At 45.7% G+C, this 17,748-nt stretch overlaps 7 protein-coding genes across 7 annotated transcripts; 4 read left to right on the top strand and 3 right to left on the bottom strand.

Annotated features, from left to right (window-relative positions):
* Positions 1-2,043: 2,043 nt before the first annotated feature.
* Positions 2,044-3,602, top strand: N7479_009998 (uncharacterized protein; the record flags this gene model as incomplete). The annotated part of the gene is made up of 4 exons (XM_057257691.1): positions 2,044-2,259; positions 2,325-2,563; positions 2,622-3,134; positions 3,194-3,602. The coding sequence occupies 4 exons, from the start codon at positions 2,044-2,046 to the stop codon at positions 3,600-3,602; spliced, it is 1,377 nt and encodes a 458-aa protein (XP_057105149.1).
* Positions 3,603-4,048: 446 nt separating this feature from the next.
* N7479_009997 (fungal specific transcription factor domain-containing protein) lies at positions 4,049-6,141 on the bottom strand (the record flags this gene model as incomplete). Its single annotated transcript, XM_057257690.1, has 4 exons — positions 4,049-4,591; positions 4,644-5,552; positions 5,657-6,071; positions 6,122-6,141. The coding sequence occupies 4 exons, from the start codon at positions 6,139-6,141 to the stop codon at positions 4,049-4,051; spliced, it is 1,887 nt and encodes a 628-aa protein (XP_057105148.1).
* Positions 6,142-6,767: 626 nt separating this feature from the next.
* On the bottom strand, positions 6,768-8,059 carry N7479_009996 (iron-sulfur cluster-binding protein, rieske family domain protein; the record flags this gene model as incomplete). Its single annotated transcript, XM_057257689.1, has 2 exons — positions 6,768-7,176; positions 7,233-8,059. 2 exons carry the CDS (start codon positions 8,057-8,059, stop codon positions 6,768-6,770), a joined length of 1,236 nt encoding a protein of 411 aa, XP_057105147.1.
* A 2,052-nt stretch (positions 8,060-10,111) lies between these two features.
* N7479_009995 (fungal specific transcription factor domain-containing protein) lies at positions 10,112-11,966 on the top strand (the record flags this gene model as incomplete). Its single annotated transcript, XM_057257688.1, has 3 exons — positions 10,112-11,013; positions 11,064-11,711; positions 11,768-11,966. 3 exons carry the CDS (start codon positions 10,112-10,114, stop codon positions 11,964-11,966), a joined length of 1,749 nt encoding a protein of 582 aa, XP_057105146.1.
* A 91-nt stretch (positions 11,967-12,057) lies between these two features.
* N7479_009994 (uncharacterized protein) lies at positions 12,058-13,549 on the bottom strand (the record flags this gene model as incomplete). Its single annotated transcript, XM_057257687.1, has 3 exons — positions 12,058-12,390; positions 12,446-13,309; positions 13,367-13,549. The coding sequence occupies 3 exons, from the start codon at positions 13,547-13,549 to the stop codon at positions 12,058-12,060; spliced, it is 1,380 nt and encodes a 459-aa protein (XP_057105145.1).
* A 359-nt stretch (positions 13,550-13,908) lies between these two features.
* Positions 13,909-14,987, top strand: N7479_009993 (SDR family oxidoreductase; the record flags this gene model as incomplete). The annotated part of the gene is made up of 2 exons (XM_057257686.1): positions 13,909-14,154; positions 14,214-14,987. The coding sequence occupies 2 exons, from the start codon at positions 13,909-13,911 to the stop codon at positions 14,985-14,987; spliced, it is 1,020 nt and encodes a 339-aa protein (XP_057105144.1).
* Positions 14,988-15,618: 631 nt separating this feature from the next.
* On the top strand, positions 15,619-17,487 carry N7479_009992 (sugar porter family MFS transporter; the record flags this gene model as incomplete). Its single annotated transcript, XM_057257685.1, has 6 exons — positions 15,619-15,692; positions 15,750-15,876; positions 15,935-16,743; positions 16,812-16,908; positions 16,961-17,177; positions 17,234-17,487. 6 exons carry the CDS (start codon positions 15,619-15,621, stop codon positions 17,485-17,487), a joined length of 1,578 nt encoding a protein of 525 aa, XP_057105143.1.
* Between the last annotated feature and the right edge of the window lie 261 nt (positions 17,488-17,748).

Raw genomic sequence — 17,748 nt, 5'->3', positions numbered from 1 at the left:
TGATTAGATATGGGGTTGATTCTCTATTGCTCTTTCTGATGAGTATCTCCACGGAACTAGTGGTAAAACGGATCATAGCTGATCTTTTTGCGTGGTAATTGATGGGTGATTATTTATGATATTTATCCAAAAGACCACAGACCGTGCGAATATGATAATAGCAAACTATAGCTGCCCTTCCAACCGATCTGTCTCATGCACCAATACTAACAACATGGGTTGAAGATATCTATATCACCCTTGTGGAGCCCTTGTCTTTGTATTTAGCCTTGCACGATTCCAAGTGATGCGCTTCCCTGAAACATCAGAGTTTTTCATTTTCAAAGGACAAGATGCAGATTTTGTGAAACACTTCAAAATCTATCCCAGGCTTATAATCGAGCATGCTACCTAAACTTAGAGAACCTAGAAGGTTGTAGTCGGATCAACACTACCCGATCCCAGATGAAAGTATCGCTTTCGGAAGTGTCGGTGCATATAAGGGGTCTTTTTGCTACTCCAAAAATGGCGCTCTCGATATCTCTAGTGTGGGGGTCCTGGGCGCCGATTGGGTTTAGCTATTTATTACGCGTATCTGTCCGCCACCACAACACACCCCTAGGCATAAACCCTCACAAATCATCTCATCTAGTGTTTCATCCGCAAAAACTATGTATCGAAGTCATTCAGGCCCACATACTAAAAACTGGACATTTTTGTAGTTTTCAAATTCTTTTTTTATACATATTCTATCAATTCATTCCTTATGGTTTTACCCCCTATTTCTCTATCGATTTCAAATTCATTTTCCATCTGATTTCATCTCCTTGCTGTTATCAATCTGCCGAAGCCTTGATTATCTTCTCTCCCATCGGTTCAAAGGCCTTATTCAACAATAGCTTTATAGGTGCATTAGTAATGTTCTCGGCACTTAAAATTAACCCTAGGTTAACAATTACTTCCCGGACGGTATATCTCACCAAGTGATATCTAGCGTCGATCGACTGAGTTCCCTTGGAGTAATTGTCCTTTTTTATGATTATGACTGCATTATCGCTATTAGAATATAGTGTAACTATTAGCTACTATCCAGCTAATTCCCATTTTTTGGGGTATCTTTATTAACTCTATCAAATAGTAGCGACATCCGATATCTACTATGGCCGACGAATCCTATTCGAGACGGTGTGGGGCGACTGGAGGGCATAAATATGTATACCACCGACAACCGAAGACCACTAATATTCAAGAAAAGATGATAAAACTGAGCCGACGGCGCTATTCCACCCCGATAGGTGGAACAAATTTTGCTATAGCATCGGTTCCCAATCAATTGACCTTTGTGCTCACTCTGCTTTTTCAACGGAGTCCGAGGCCTTCCAATTCAGTCACATAGTCGTCATGCGGTGATCCCTTGAGGTGACTCGTGGGATCTGAGCGTGTGTTTCTGCCTTCTCGCAGACCTCGGAACCAACCTCAGGGCACATGCCCAGTATTGGGGGCCTGGTAGCACTGTGTTTGGAATTTCCCCATCCGAGCTCCCAGCTTCGTATTGTTCGTGTACGGACCATGCCGATATTGACCTTTGAGCAACCTCTTTGTGATTCTCTTTAACTCCATTCTCAAGAAGTATTCTACTGCTTTTTTCTGTCCACAGAACCTTCGAGGCAGGCAAAATTGGCACCTGAATCAATTTGTAGATACGCTTTTATAATAAACTACGACAATGGTTGAGATGAGTGCTTTTGGGTGCATACAGTATATCATGTAAAAGAGAGTTGCTGTGGTTCTCCAGGGCACAGTGTTCTGTAGTTGTTAATTACCCAATGGTTAGTTGTCAATGCTCACTCCGCTTGCCGTATAGAACGAGATGGCCTGCACCCGCTCTGGTACCTCATTTCGGATTTCGGGGGTCGTATATCGGGTGTCGGCATATCCTAATGTCGTCCACTCTGCTCGGTTCAGACTTAAGTAGGGATTTCTTACCTGATATGACCGACCATTCTTTTATGAGGCGATCAAAAGACCATTTAGAGACTTTTATTTCACATCATATTTCACATCATGCGTTCCGCCTTTGTAAATCAGCTATTTGTGGTACCCGTTACCCTAGCGGGTTACCTGGGTTGCTATCACGCCCGCCCAGAGTATTTCCACGGCCTTTCTTCCTCAGCCTGTGTCTGGAACTTCATTCTCCTGCACTCAATATTATGGGCCATTTTTATCTTGGAAGTATATCCTAGGTTCATTTGCCCTCTCCGGTCTCTTCCTGCACCCAAGGTAAGCTATTCTATCGCCCATTTCAGTTGAAACCCAAATTGGAACTGATACATTATAATGTATAGGGCGGCTATCCACTAGTTGGGTACGGATTCAGTCGATTTAGAAAGCCTGTTGGATCAGACCACCTTCAATTCATTCGCGATGTTCCCAACAATGGATTGATACGTTATAGGGGATTTTGGAACCAGAACAATGTCCTTCTAGTTAGTGCCGAAGCACTCGCTGAAGTTCTGGTCAAGCGGCCCTACGATTTTGTAAAAGCCGAGGGTCCACGCGATTTTGAGCGCTATATTGGGAAAGGGTCTTGTGACAGTTGAAGGAGATGTTCACAAATTTCAGCGAAAACGTCTTCTCCCTAGCTTCGGTTTCCGAAGCATCAAGGAGCTCCATCCTCTGTTCTGGAGAAAATCAGCTAAGCTGGTGCAGTGCATGGAAGCAGACCTCTTTCAGAACTCTGAAAAGGGCACCGAGGCTATAACCGACATCAATTTCTGGTCAACTAAAGTTACGCTCGATATGATCGGCGTGGCAGCCCTTGGCCGCGATTTCAATACATTGGAGAAGTCCGACGACATTCTTGTTCAAAGCTACGAAGAGATTCTGGACCCAACCCCTGGGAAGCTTGCTATGTTTATTCTTAGTAGTTACCAACTTACTTCGCTCACCCGATTCATTCCTGGAAAGGTTGAAAAGCGGTTTAAGCTGGCTACGGCTACATTGCGGGAGATCTGTATGAAGTTTCTTCAAGAAAAGAAAAGCCTGATGTCAAACTCTCAAAGTATCTCGACGGATGTTTTGGCGAAGCTTATCGAGATGAATGAGTTTGCAGATATTGAGCTGGTCGATCAACTTTTGACTTTTATTGCAGCTGGGTCAATTTCCTTATGTCTCTCGAATCCATTATCGCGGTAAACTGACTTCAAATGTTAAGGCATGAAACGACTTCTTCTACATTCGCATGGGTCATCTACCATCTGGCTCGTCACCCCGATATCCAGTCACGTTTACGCGAAGAACTCCGAACATATGTGAAGCCCAACGACCTTGAAAATGACACTGTTGATATTTCTAGCCTTCTTGAAGGTCTCCCACTACTAAATGGGGTTATCAACGAGTCACTTCGTCTGTTCCCGACCGTGCCGCTGACTATGAGAACGCCTGCCAAGCCAACAACTGTGCTTGGTTATCATATACCAATGGGAACAGAGATTTACATTGTTCCATGGTCAGTTAATCGGTCTCCTGAAACTTGGGGTCCAACATCAGAAGTTTTCGATCCTGAGCGTTGGATTGATCCCACCACAAAAAAAGCCAAACAATACAGGTGGGGCAGACAATAATTACTCGATTATGACATTCCTACACGGTCCACACACTTGCATCGGTCAAGGCTTTGCAAAGGGCGAGCTAAGAGCATTAACCGCCAACGTGGTTGCGGCATTTGAGATTGCCATGGCCTATCCCGAAAATAATCCTATCCCAGCAGGACTGATTACTACTAAGCCTGAAGGAGGTATGTGGGTGAAGTTGAAGCGTGTGGAGGCATTGAATTAGTGACTAGGGGTCTTGTAAGATAAAATCTATAGAAGCTATTCTTCGAATATATCTCGTAGCGTATTGTATATTTTATACGCACCTACTATGTAGTAGTTGTTAGATGAGCGATAAAACATGCCAGCGGCTCTATAAGGAACTTTTTACTAGGAGCTACTAGTCTACTAGTAAGCTTAGAGCTCTTACTAGGCATGGGACAGATAGCATTTCTTTTTCAAAAAGATGTTCCGAATTATAAATTGCCAACTTCCCATATTCCCAAGTTAGGATTGAGATTATCTTGGAACTGAAAAAATGGGTCATGTGAAAGGTCCATCCAAGATACGTCCCCCCGGAACCCGGAACCGGACGATATCATTGTTTCTTGAGGTAGCAGCTGTTCATTAATATTGTCCGGAGGGGAAGAAAGACTTCGATTCCACAGCCCTTGTTCACTCTGTTGCTCATCTCTTGAAGAGGATCGACCATTCACGGCACTTGAGTAGGGTGGTAATCCTTGACCTCCATCTGATGTATCGATTGTTCTTGTAGAATGATGAAAAAACTCTGTCTCAACAGTCTCTTTGTCCTCCATCCTATTCTCAGGCGCTTGGAAAAATGATATATCAAAAAGGCCTTCTCCTATATGTGCAGATGACGTCCTTGGCGAGTTGTAGAGAAGGATGTCCCACATCAACGCTGTATTGATTGATAGCTTTCTTCGGGGAGAATTGAGCCTTCTCAGGGCCGTATTTGAAGCAAATGCCGACTGTAGGATCAGTTCTAGCTTTTGGTGCTATTTCGCTTGGTAAGTTTATTGAAACCTTTGGTTGTCGGATCATACTTACTATTGCCTGGCACCTTGGCCACTTTTTTGCAAGCTGTCCTAAAAACCTCAGACAAATATCAACTTTGGTTTGCGCAGAGTCCCTGATGGCCGGATCTGCCGCGCAGCAATAGTAAAGCTGAATTGTTGCAGCGATGGCTACCAGATGTCCAATGGATGGGTCGGATACTTGGTAGTGTTTCTCTTTGATTATTTCAATCAGCCGAACTGTCCATGTCGTGTGAATGAGAGCTAGCTCAGATGATGTTTTCCAAAAGGTGTTTGGGACAGCAAGTTGAGAAGATTGTTGGGGTCTCCATGAATAAAGAAACGGATGGTTGAGGACACTGTGGATGGCGTGATAGGTAAACTGGAGATATAGCCAAGGACTCCAATAGCCTCGATTTTGGTGTAAGTCTTCTTTTGAGTGGTCCATGAATCTCACCGAGTCCCAACGATGTGATGTAGGAAACTTTGTCTCAATGTTCATTAGATGGGCCCCTATGGCGGAATAACCCGATTTCAATGACCAAGGGGGTGTTGAGTCTCCGCTGGCGCAATGTGAAACGTAATGTTGTACTTCGCTCCACAAAGTGGATAGTTGCACCATGTAAATCCAGATACCTTCGGTTTGTCTTGCATTTCCGGTTTCCTGTGGAGGCTGGGGAGGTTTTACTCCCATTCTGCTCATGGTGTCCATGTTTACACCCATATACTTTGGATGTTGAATTTCGTGGAGCAGGCTCAGTTGCATATTTCCTGGGCCATATTGCTGATTGAGAAGGTGAATGCTCCAGAACAGTTTTCGTTGTGTCTCGATCGTATCTGAGAGTTCTCCATGATGCGACTCAATGTCAAGTCCCCCACATTTGGAGAGGCTTGTAGCAAGACCAATGTGTAACCAGGCCATGTGAGTATCATTAGCTGCACACTGAGTGATTAGCAGTAGGGATGACTTAGGAGATAGGTGGCTGACTTACAGATAAAGTTTCCCAGCGTAATGAGACAAAGGCTTTGTATCGTAGAAAGTCGTACCTTTCCCTGGGCTATTCGAAGCATAACAAGGCCACGAGCAGCTTCGGCATATTCTCGGCACATTTTGTCCCTTTGACCCTCAAAAAATGGGTTGTCTGAATAACGTAGAGCCAATGCAAGTATACCAAACATGAGTTCTTGGCAGGAGCCTTGTGGATTTGATAAATCCTCTTCATCAAAAAGCCACAACGGCTGTTTGTGGCAATACTGTAGATATAGACTGAAAGATTCAATGACAATTTCCTTTGGTGGAATGATAAATGGTGTGTCACTCGCACTTTGTTCCAGGCTATCACAGTGGGGTTCCCCCATGGCTATAGGATCACGCAGGACTTGAGGGGATAGTGAGGTAGGCTCGTGTGCACTAGCAGGTTCACATGAGAAAGAATTTGGGGTTGCAGATTGGTTATTTGGGCTATCGAAGTTAGAGACTGCTCACGGCGGTAGGGGTTTCAATGGACATACATCGACCTTTCCAACATCATTTCTAGTTTCTGTTCTAGATGGTGTAGTCGATCTTCCTACAGCTTGGTTAGTTTGCTGAGGCCGTATTGGTCAAGTCATGTCCCACCAAAACCCGATCGCCGGGTCGTTCCAATGAGTCATGACGCCTGCTATAGCGGCATGTCTGGCTGAGACGAGTGCAAGTTGAACATGCCGGTCTTTCCCCGGGACAGCGCGTCTTCTTTCGTCTATACAATGCGTGTCAGTGGGTAATCTTGGATTCATATGGAGAAAATACATACCGACAGTTTTCACAGGCCTGATGCGATCTCTTGCTAACACGGGAATTCATAGAAGTCATTATGTGGTTACACGATAATGAAGCTACATAGGCTGTCACGGAGTGAATATTATATTTCAACGAAAGTGCGGGGTCGCAAATGATCTGTCTCTTGGGTCCACATGTACTGGACATCGTGCATACATATGTAGCCAGCGTACAACATGTGTATGCTACTTATCTCCATCCAATGGATATCCTCTAAGTTGTACTATTCTTAGAAATTGCTAGCTGTTGTGCCTTGCCTATTCAGTTGCAAAAAAAGGAAATATTAGGAACAAAACTCAAAAGAACCAAATTCCATTGGACCAGCTCATTTCTCCTAAACTACCATTCAAGATTACTAGATCTCCCACTACATGCTAGTTCCGCACAGAACTCAATATCGTCAGCAGTGGTCGAACCCGTGGAGCTCTGGCGAGCTGGCCATAGTTCCATTTTCGCACGTTTTTCCTCGTCTCGGTGGTTTTTGAGGAGGCCCCTCACAGTGTTTTGGAAGAATAAAGGAGCGCTCTCAAGTTCTGGGTGAAGTTGCCCATTGACAAACACTCCAGCATCTAGATTCTTTTGAGCCGCATTGCAAAGATGTTTATCTTCGTGCAAGACTCGCTTGAAAAATGAGTCAATGTACTCAAAATCTTCATCAGAGGCTTCCTTATGCCGATAAACTTCGTATTCCATGGAGCAAGTTCCCGCTGAAGTTGGTACGCATCGCATGAGATAGAAAAAGTGCGGCCTATAATGAAAGACATTAGTTCCCACTGTTGTGCTTCGATATGAGTGAGAACCTACGAAACTGTCATGCAAGCATTTGGGAAATAGTACGTGCTGGCATTCTTGATATCGTCTTCCACTTTGTCTTTCTTCGGGCGGGAGAAATGCTGGATGTGTCCAGGCTTCGATATTGTGTAATAATATGACAGATCAGCGAGCTTTGCGACATCCGGGTGGGCCACAGTGCAATGATAACACTCATTGTAGTTGTCGGCCAAGGTTTTCCAGTTGTAATTTCCATTCATATGCCATGTGTGGTCAAATTGATACCGGCTGAAATCAAATTGCCCGAACCTTTCTTGCGTGTCCACGCCTTTGAAATCCTCTTCCCAGGGGATTGGTGTTGGGGAGAAATCGAGATTGACCCAGATGAAACCTAGCGCGTCAACATGAATATGAACTGGGAATAGGTTTTGTTCCTCCTTCTTGAATCCTGGAACTTTGTCGAATTTGGGTGCTTTGGCCAATTTTCCATTAAGTCCATATGACCATCCATGATACTTGCAAGAAAGAATTGGGGTATTGCCCTCATCTTGGGAGATAAGCGGAAACGCACGATGCCGACAGATGTTGTGGAAGCCGTTTAAGTTACCCTCACGGTCGAGACAAAGCACAAATGAAAACCCAGCAACCTCAAAGCGATAAAAATCTCCCGGCTTTTCGAAACGCAATTTGTGAGTAATCAAAATCCATTTCTTTGAGAAGATGGCCCTTCTCTCCAACTCATACATCTCTGGTGAACGATACCAGGAAGCCGGGAGAGCTTTGAGGGGTTCCTCTAGGGCCTTTGGTGCTTCAGAGCGACAGGGTTTGTAACCAAACAGAGATGAGATCGTTGGAGTCATAGTGAGATGTCTTTGCAGGATATCCGACGATCGATAGAGGTTTTGATTTTGCAGCAAAATCCCTCCTCGACAAATCGTTCTTTTATTTTCGAAATTCTGAACCTATAATGTCCGATCACGCGACCCTTGAGCTTAAACGCGATGACGGAGACATGAGACGTGCTATCCTCGAGCGGATGGAACCGACGGCGAGCACACCGGAGGCCCTCCAGTACGACAAGCGCCAATGCTGATGATTCTGTTTCATTGCTACCCAGATGGTTTGTAGTGGAAGAGTAATATCCAACCATTGCGCATCCGGAATTTACTCGGAGATGGCCCCGATCATGTGAACGGAGGGCCTCCGTGGTGCCAGACCATAATATCACTCAGGTGACATAAATTTCACCCATGTTTCGATGATTTGTCATTTTGCAATTGGCTTCGACAAGCATCTCGCAATGATCGTATAATGAATGCCTTGGGCAACCTTGAAGGTCGGATGGATTTCGCTGACTAAGGTGGTCTCGTATGGATTATCCATTTGTCCGGGGCCGGGAAATTGGAGTTGGACCCCAGAAGGGGAATATCGAACTAAAGGAATCAGAATTTTCTTCTATACAAGTGGTTTCCGATGTATAACTCTGTTTGGCTGCGAAGGTGTATCCCGGCCAGGGGTCGGAAACCAATATTAGTAATATTGATGCCTTAATAAGCCTGAATATTTGCCGGCAGAAAATATGAATACATGAATTACCATAACAGAGCCCTTGGGAGAAATTAAAGAATTCAAGTACTACGAATTCTTTAATTTCTCCCGAGGTCGACAATCCTGGTGCCTCAAGAAATAGGCACAAATATGACGCTATTCGCACCTATACAAATCCTGGAATTCCCTTATTCCTGGGCGTTGAAGTCTTCCCACTGTGTACTCGTCCCCCTCTCTTTCACCACTTGAAGCTCCCCTCAAGATAAACTATACGTCCTTGTATTCCTATCGCCGAGGCTGACTCCGAATCTCACGTTTATAAGCGTCGAGATTGATCCGTGGGCGTATGGAGATGGTCAGGGGTATTCGGATTGATGAGGATGGATAGCGATTTGTACGGTCGGGATCGATAAGGACAGATTGGCGATATGTATGGTCGAGGGGCATTGAAATCGTCGAGAATATGGTATAAGAGAGGCTTCACGCCTAGGAACGGGAGGGTTGGAATATTTGTATTGTGGGAATAGCTTCAATATTACCCGGGAGGGAGGCTTCCATTTGAGGGCTTCATTTACAATACACTGTAAGAGCGGTGCCAAAAGGCGGTATATAATCAGGCATAATCAGGCATCATAAGGCACCAATATTAGTAATAATTAGTTTCCGACCCCTGGCCGGGATACACCTTCGCAGTTTGGCCCTTTTTTTTTCTTAAATGAGTGGATAATGGTAGATATTTTTCCATGTAGTTTTAAGGATTCAAAACTGTATTCATAAAATTGAATGTTTGTAGGGATACATATATTTGTCGACATACTTCATGTCTACAAAACTACCACACATCAATAGAAGATCTTTTCACATAACATCAGACATGAGGAATCTCAACTGCAAGCTGTGTGAAACAGGAACCGGAAAATATAAACATCATGAAGTGAAGTATGCCAGAAGATTTCTATTCAAAGGATTCTTCTCAATTCTTCCATTGGAGGGAGCCCTGGAGGGCGGGCCCCAGGGAACTAGTGATGACTCAGCTTCTCCGACAGCCTCCCTCCAGAGCTCCATCACTGGAGCTCTCTCTAGGGAGGGAGGTTCCCTTCCTGCTCATTGCTCGTGTCTCCATACCGTAATTTCTTTGATGGCTTCATGCATCGATATCCGAGAAACAATCCATACACACGATTGAAACATGAGTTTCAACAGAAAACGAGCCACCCTGGCCTGTACTTTTTGTCGCAGTCGGTAGGTGACCTGCGCCCACTCCGATGTCCCATGATGATGCTAAATGAAACGCAGAAAACGGCGATGTGATGCTCAAAAGCCATCCTGTGCTCACTGCAGAGAGCTAGAGGTGGAATGTCGCTATGATGATTCACCCTCCCAGAGGTTTGTGTTGGTTTACTATCTATGGGCGAATGTCGTCTCACAGGGATAGGATCGACACATCTGGCGGCGCTCGAGAAATCCTCGGTCGCCTACATGATATTGAGGCAATTTTGAAGGCCCAGTCACATCAGATCTCAAACATTACCAAGTTCCAAAACGGTGCTCATGATGTCCCCGAGACCTCACCACCAGGCCACACATCTGCTTCTGCAAGAGAGCTTCCGAATGCTACCATGTCATCGCCCTGGTCATTCGCTGGATTAGATATGCAACCAAATTTGCCAGAACTACCCCCATTGACAATCCCGGTCAAACACAAGACATCATCTAGCTACCTCCTGAGCTTACCCCCAGTCAAATCACTCATTGGGGAGTATCCGACTGATTTGTTTTTCCTGTTAGAATCCCGAGCTCATCTCCCACAAGAGCTGTCATTTGAGACATGGGCAGTACCAAAATTATCAATGGACATTGAGCGTGATCTTGCTACTAATTTAGTATCTATTTTCTTCGCGTCAGCTCATCATGATCATCCAATCTTGGATCCAGGCGAGTTTGAGGAGATATTCAGCCAGTTTCTGGAGAATGGACCTGATTCGAGTACTACGTCCGCTTTATGCATGGTTGTTCTGGCACTTGGTGCCGTCGCTGCTTCACCACCAGATGCTCATGCATTTCTTCATTCACCCCCCGGTATGCAGTACATGCAGCACGCCATGCCGACCCTCCTCAGTCAGTCAGCATGGTCGTTCTCATGTAGCATCGTGCTACCACAGGCGCTTGTTCTTGCTAGCGTATATTTCGCATACATCGTCCGGCCCCTTCAAAGTTGGCGACTCATCTACTCTGCCACGACGATAATTCAGTTCAAACTTTCAGGGTAAGCTTTCTGAAGGCCCCAAAGAAAAGAAAAATCTGACAATAGCGCAGAATTGACACTCATCAAAAGGAACCTTGGTGGCGAGAGAGCTTGATCCGTCTGTTTTGGTCCTGCTTTTTGATCGAGTGCGATCGACTCGCCGAGCTGGAACTCCCACGGAGTGGTTTGCAGCAACTGACTGACGAAATAAGTCTTCCAGAGTGCACCAATCTTGGGATGATGCAATCGACTTGTTATCTCGCAGAGATATCTATTCGAAGATTGCTAAATCGCGTGCATAATTCCCTCTACCCGAACAAGAAACACGTTTTGGCACTATCATCCACCACATTGGCAACGCCGGAGGAGTTTTCCATAGATGATATATCATCCATGAGTGCGGTTTGCGATGAACTACGCTCGCAACTCGAGTTATGGCATTCTTCGATACCGGAAATCTTTCGACCAAAGCTCAACATCGAAGCTTCTGTGCGGGAATCGAACGATCGTCAGGCAATACTACGGATTCGGTATTTTGCCGCGCGTCACATTATATATAGGCCGTTTGTTCTCTTTCTTGTTACACATGATATCACCTGCATATCGCATGATATTATTGAGAAGGCTGGGATATGCATCGAGAGCTGCCGATGTTACATCCACAGTACGGCCCGAATCCTGAAAAACCCGAGCCAGTATACGTGGACATTCTCTTTATCGTATGTGCCATGGATCGAACAGTGTTTTACAAATTCTGACAAGGTAAACCCTATAGATCACTCGGTGCAATTGTGATTCTAACACTTGCTTCACTAAATCCTGCTTTGCAACATTTGGTGACCGATATTGACGCACTGCAAAGCCTGGCCTTGAACAACATTCGACCGTGGGCTTTCTCCAGTCTTGAAGCTGTTATAACTATACTTGAAGATGTCCAGAAAAAGCAAAGACTTTTCACGCGTATGAATTGCTGACAAGTCATGAGTCGACTACAGTTTATGCAGGGAGCATGCATGGGTCAATTCATCCAATCGACATACCCAAGGCGCTGGACATTTCATTTATTTACAATTCTCCCCCAGTGGGCTGAGCAATGATTTCAAGTCCAATATCACTCTCCCAGAAGCTCCCTGATGGATACGTATACTTCTCCAATGCCGCGTCAGTATAACCAGTTGAATATCCTGGATCGAGTGGTGTGACATAGTGTGCATTCTCAATCTTGGAAGGATGGCGTAGATTTTCCCTGTGGCTGTCCGCATTCTCCAGCATTGATTTACGTCCACTGATAGCGATGTAATCGATTGTGCTTAAGTGAGATGTCAATTCCGTGAGGCCCATCGCACCATTATGAGGCACACAAGGGACATTGAATTTCAGCGCCATGAGCATGACAGCCTGTTGAGTCGGTTAGAACGAATGGCCAAGAATGGATAAAGCAAACTGCACTCACAAGACATTCATTGACGCTGCCGAGTCGTACGGCATCGATTTGACAAACATCGGTCGCTTCTGCTTGCAAGAGCTGTTTGAAAGTGACGCGATTTTGTGCTGCCTCGCCTGTTGCGACGCCGACACCGTACGGCTTGAGAGCTTTGCGAATAGTCGCATGTCCCAGAACATCGTCTGGATTGGTTGGCTCTTCAATAAATACTGGCTTGAATTCCACCAGCTGTTTCATGTATTCAATTGCTTGGGGAACACTCCAGACTTGATTGGCATCGATCATGATCTGGTGTCCTTGATCATACCCCAGAACCTCTCTCACTGCAGCCAGACGTTCCCGATCAGCTTCAACATTGGTTCCAACCTTAAACTTGAACGTAGTATACCCTGCTGCAATGGTCTCCTGGAGTACCTCTCGCATTCGGTCTCCAGAGAAAGCTAACCACCCAGGAGAAGTGGTGTATGCTGGAACCGCCCGATTTTCAAGAGCCTCTTGTAGGCGGACCTCTTTGTGCTTTTGTGTTTTCTTGAGCATCTCGATGCTTTCCTCGGGGGTGATAACGTCCGTGATGTACCGAAAGTCAATACATCTGACGACTTCCTCCGGATCCATGTCGCACACAATCTTCCAGACTGGTTTGCCTAGGATCTTGCCCCAGAGATCCCAAACAGCATTCAACACTCCCGCAACGGCCAAGTGAGTGACACTCTTTTCAGGGCCAATCCAGCGGTACTGCGAATCAGATACCATGTACCTCCAGGTCTTCCCCATGTCACGAGTCAGTTCATGCATGGTTTTACCCACGACGCGTCGGGCGAATATGTCGAGAGCCATGCAGATCAGCTCGCTACCTCGGCCATTGCTAAATGCCTATTGTGAGATTGTGTCAGCACCAGAATTCCACCAAGAAGTGGATTTTAGACTTACAATGCCCTCTCCGATCAGGCTTTCTTTATTTGTTTTCAGTTGAATGTAAGGATGCGAGCCGTTGGTGCCTACATGCATAGCATCCGAGCCTACACCGTCTAGGCTTGTAGGGAATCGCAGGTCAATAACCTCGAAAGAAGTAATTGTGATATCCTGCACTTGGACTGGTAAATTTACCCCCATCATGGAATATATCTGGAAACAGTATCCAAGAGAAGACTTGAAAAAAATATCAGTGAGAACAGGGGGGAATGGAACAGAAATAGTGCTCTGACTCTCACTATTTCTACTCCCCACATCCACACAGATCTGGAAAGAGGAAATATCATATCATTACACTAACCAAACCCCAACACCGACAAGATGTAGCTCGCAACGTCGCAACGAAAGCCGACTGCGGGGGTTTCCCCCCCCCCCAGTGGGGCTGCCGCTTCCCCCGTGGATGATGATTGGCCAGCGAGACAGGCAAGATAGGTTTATGTATTTATTCCTCACTCTTGACTGCTCTTGGGCAGTTTTTTTTTGTTTTCATGCAGCAGAAAATGGGCAATTTTATTCTTGTTACGGGTGCGACCGGCTTCATCGGCGCACATATCGTCGACGTGTTACTCGCTCGTGGCATGCGAGTGCGCGGCGCGACACGTTCACTGGAGAAAGGTGATGCTATGATCAAAGATCGTCCACAGCATTCAGGGAGACTGGAGTTTGTTCAGATTGATGACTTTGAAAAGCCTGGTGGCTTGGTGGAAGCTGCTCAAGGAGTAGACGGAGTGATCCATACGGCCAGTGTAAGCCATAGTGTTTATCATCTCCCCTGTTTTCAGTTACTAAGGACTTCTTCGAACAGCCTTTCACATACAACACAACGAATAATGAACAAGAGCTTATCCTTCCCGCAATAAACGGTGTCCGAGCAGTCCTTGAAGCCGCCAGCAGTAATCCAAAAATACGGCGCATCGTCATTACATCTTCCTTCGCCTCCGTTCTCGATGCAAATCGCAAAAGCCCTCCATATTTCACTTACACTGGTGCTGATTGGAATCCTCTGACTTATGAGGAATCTGTGGATACAGCTACGAATGCTATAATTGCGTATCGCGGGTCGAAGAAATTCGCTGAGCTGGAGGCTTGGAAATATGTCCAGGAACACAGCCCCGCATTCGATATTGTTGCGCTATGCCCTCCTATGACATTTGGACCTGTTGTACATCCCGTTGCTCATGTGGACAAACTGAATGAGTCGAATGCGATGTTGTGGAAAATTGCCAATGGAGAAAATCCTCTGCCTGTCGCCCGAGTGCCATTCTGGATTGATGTCCGTGACCTGGCCATTGCACATGTTGAGTCGCTATTTCGAGAAGAGGCGGGTGGCAAAAGATATGTTCCTTCATCCCCAGAGCGATTTTCCTATGGCCTGGCTGCAAAGATCATAGCGGAGGAGTTCCCTGATTTAAGAACTAAGGTCACACAAGAAGACCAAGTCATTGATGAGAGCTGTGGATTGGATGGTCAAACCGCTGCAATGGAGTTGGGATATAAGTATCATTCATTCCATGATACTGTGAGGGATCTAGTATCCCAGTCAGTCTCGCTAAGTGAAAGATCTCCCAGCTGCCGCTAAAGCTAGATGTTTACCTAGCGAGATAAATGAGCTTCTCCAAGTGTTATCTAGTATTTTGTGTTATCTTCCCGTATTCTTCATGCCTTTGTAATGTAGATGAGCTCTCCTAAGTTCAGATAAACACTCAACTCAGGGATGCACAATCTTCATCATTGGTCAAATTCTACAAGTATTTGGTATTTAAATTCTCGAAGCGGAGGCCGACATCACAAGAGGCCACCTAGTGGTATTCGTTCAAAAATATAATTTGTTAATAGCTTTTCGGCATATTTCGCAGCTGCAGCAGCTAGTACAGCTAGTGCAGCTAAGATAGAGTGGTCTTTCTTCTCTGCCGCCTACCCCCGTGCCGCTTCCCCCAATCTTCCCCGTGGGGAATGCCGTTTTCCCTCCACATCTGGGGGGGGAAACATCATTAGATCTTCGCTTTGTGTTCTCCTCTTTCATTACCTCGGTTTGAAGCCTAGCGTTGTGTGGCTGACACTCGAGCGCCTATGACAGGCTTTCTACTCGCTCCCAAGCTCTAGATAGCATGGCAAAGGATCAGAAGGCCAACGAGTATTTAATGGACGAAGTCCACAAACCTCAGATTTGACTCTACACGAAATTGAACACAAACATATCAATTGAAACAATGGGTACCTTGGATCTCTCAAGTCGGCTCAGTGGGAGATGGCTGATCACTGTTGTTACTGTCGCAAATGCTTGGTGAGTCTTCAATCTAATACTACACAGGGAATAACGGCTAACCCAGTCACAATTAAGCTCAATGGCATGGTTTGGCTATGATCAAGGAGTCTTTTCAGGAGTTCTAATCTCGGCCGACTTCAAGAAATATTTCCCACAGACGAAAGATTCAAATATCTCTGGCATTACATCGAGTTGCTTCTCTGTGAGCTCATCATCCTACCATGACTCCCATCCGATTTCATTTTAATGATGAGATCTAGCTTGGTGCGTTTTTCGGCGCTATATTTGCTTTTACCCTCGGCGACAGGCTCGGTCGAAAGAAGACAATTACACTCGGCTTGGTGTGCAACACCATTGGTGCGGTCCTTCAGGTTGTCTCCTGGCATTTCCCACAGCTGATAATTGGCCGTGTTATCAATGGATTTGGTATGGGATTGACCTCATCGACGTGTCCTGTGTACCAAGCTGAGTGCTCCAAACCACGAGTTCGTGGTAAGCTCGTGGTAGTCGGTTCTCTCTCCAACACTGCAGCCTTTTGTTTAGCTAACTGGATGAACTATGGTTTATTCTTTCAAGGGGAGGCCCTACAGTGGAGATTTCCTTTAGGATTCCAACTCATATTCCCATGCATTGTGGTTGGTGCACTGATATTCGTTCCCGAGTCCCCGAGATGGCTTTTGCTTAAGGATCGACACGAGGAGGCGCTTGCAGTAATTGCGAGACTGGAGGGTAAAAATATGGACGTTCACGACCCAAATGTGACTGCCCAATTCTTATCGATACGGTCGGCACTTGAGATTGAGCGTCAAAGCCAGGTACCTATGATTGATGTATTGATGTGCCGCGACAAGACACAAAATCTCCGGCGGCTTCTCTTGTCCTGTGGTACTCAGTTCATGCAACAATTCAGCGGTGTGAATGCTCTTGGATATTATCTTCCAACACTCTTGCAGGAAAGTGTCGGCCTCGGAGAAGAGGAGAGTCGCTTGCTTACTGCTGTCAATGGCACGACTTATCTATTCGCCGCGTTTTGTTGTCTGGCAATTATTGATCGTGTTGGGCGTCGCAAGTAAGTGAAACACAAACGGTGTTTCGGCAATTCCTCCAAACAAGTATGTACTAACGTTTATCTTCAAGGCTAATGCTCTATGGCTCGGTAACTATGGGCGCATGCTATCTAATCGCTGCAATGTGCCTGAGAACTGGCGAGGGTGATCCATCACGAAAGCAACTGGTAAGTGATTACTGGGCCTCATTCAAATCAATGGCATGACTAACAAAAGTAGATGGGACGGGTAACAACTGCTATGTTCTTTTTGTATTACTTCTTCTATGGAACAAGTTTTGCCAAAGTCCCCTGGGTCTATAACTCTGAGGTGAACTCACTAGGCTGGCGCACTCGTGGAGCTGCAGCGGCCACAGCCACCAACTGGATGGGCGGATTCATTGTGACGCAGTTCACTAGTGTTGGTGTCAATAATCTACACTGGCGGTTTTATCTGAGTGAGTCTGAATGAGACGCTTTTTGAATAAGCTGGAACCTGACCATTCATATCTAGTTTTCGCCGTCATTGCATGGTCCTATTTCCCTATAATCTTCTGTCTCTATCCGGAAACTTCGCGACGCACCTTGGAGGACATGGACGAGATTTTCATCCAATATCCCTCACCGATTGTGTGTGGCAAGCAAGAACTGACCCAACGTAAGCGTCCACAGACATTTATCGACGCAGAAAGAAATCGCATTATGGAGAACGCGGAATTAGGAAAAAATATTAAAGGGGCAACGACAGCACATTACGAGCATGTCTAGTGAGAAGGGGAAGTTGGCTCAAGCTATTTCAATTCATCCGTAATATCTATATCACAATGCAATATTTCTTTATTGTCCGAGTCCGAGACTGAGCCACGCCATTAAGATAATTTCTTTTATGAAGTGTTATTGCCGAGATATGGTCATATGATTCTTGAAGAAGATGTTTCTCAAGAATGTCCTAGCTCGTCTCTTGTCTTGGATGAGCGGATGAAGAAGCTGAATCAGTCTGTCTCGCCGAAAGCAAGCCCATGAATGGCT

The sequence above is a fragment of the Penicillium vulpinum genome, assembly GCF_028829585.1.
Source record: "Penicillium vulpinum strain IBT 29486 chromosome Unknown utg000004l_segment0_segment0, whole genome shotgun sequence".
In the NCBI taxonomy this organism is placed as follows: Eukaryota; Fungi; Ascomycota; class Eurotiomycetes; order Eurotiales; family Aspergillaceae; genus Penicillium; species Penicillium vulpinum.
The sequence above is the reverse complement of the archived record's forward strand: the minus strand, read 5'-3'. Positions and strand labels throughout refer to the sequence as shown.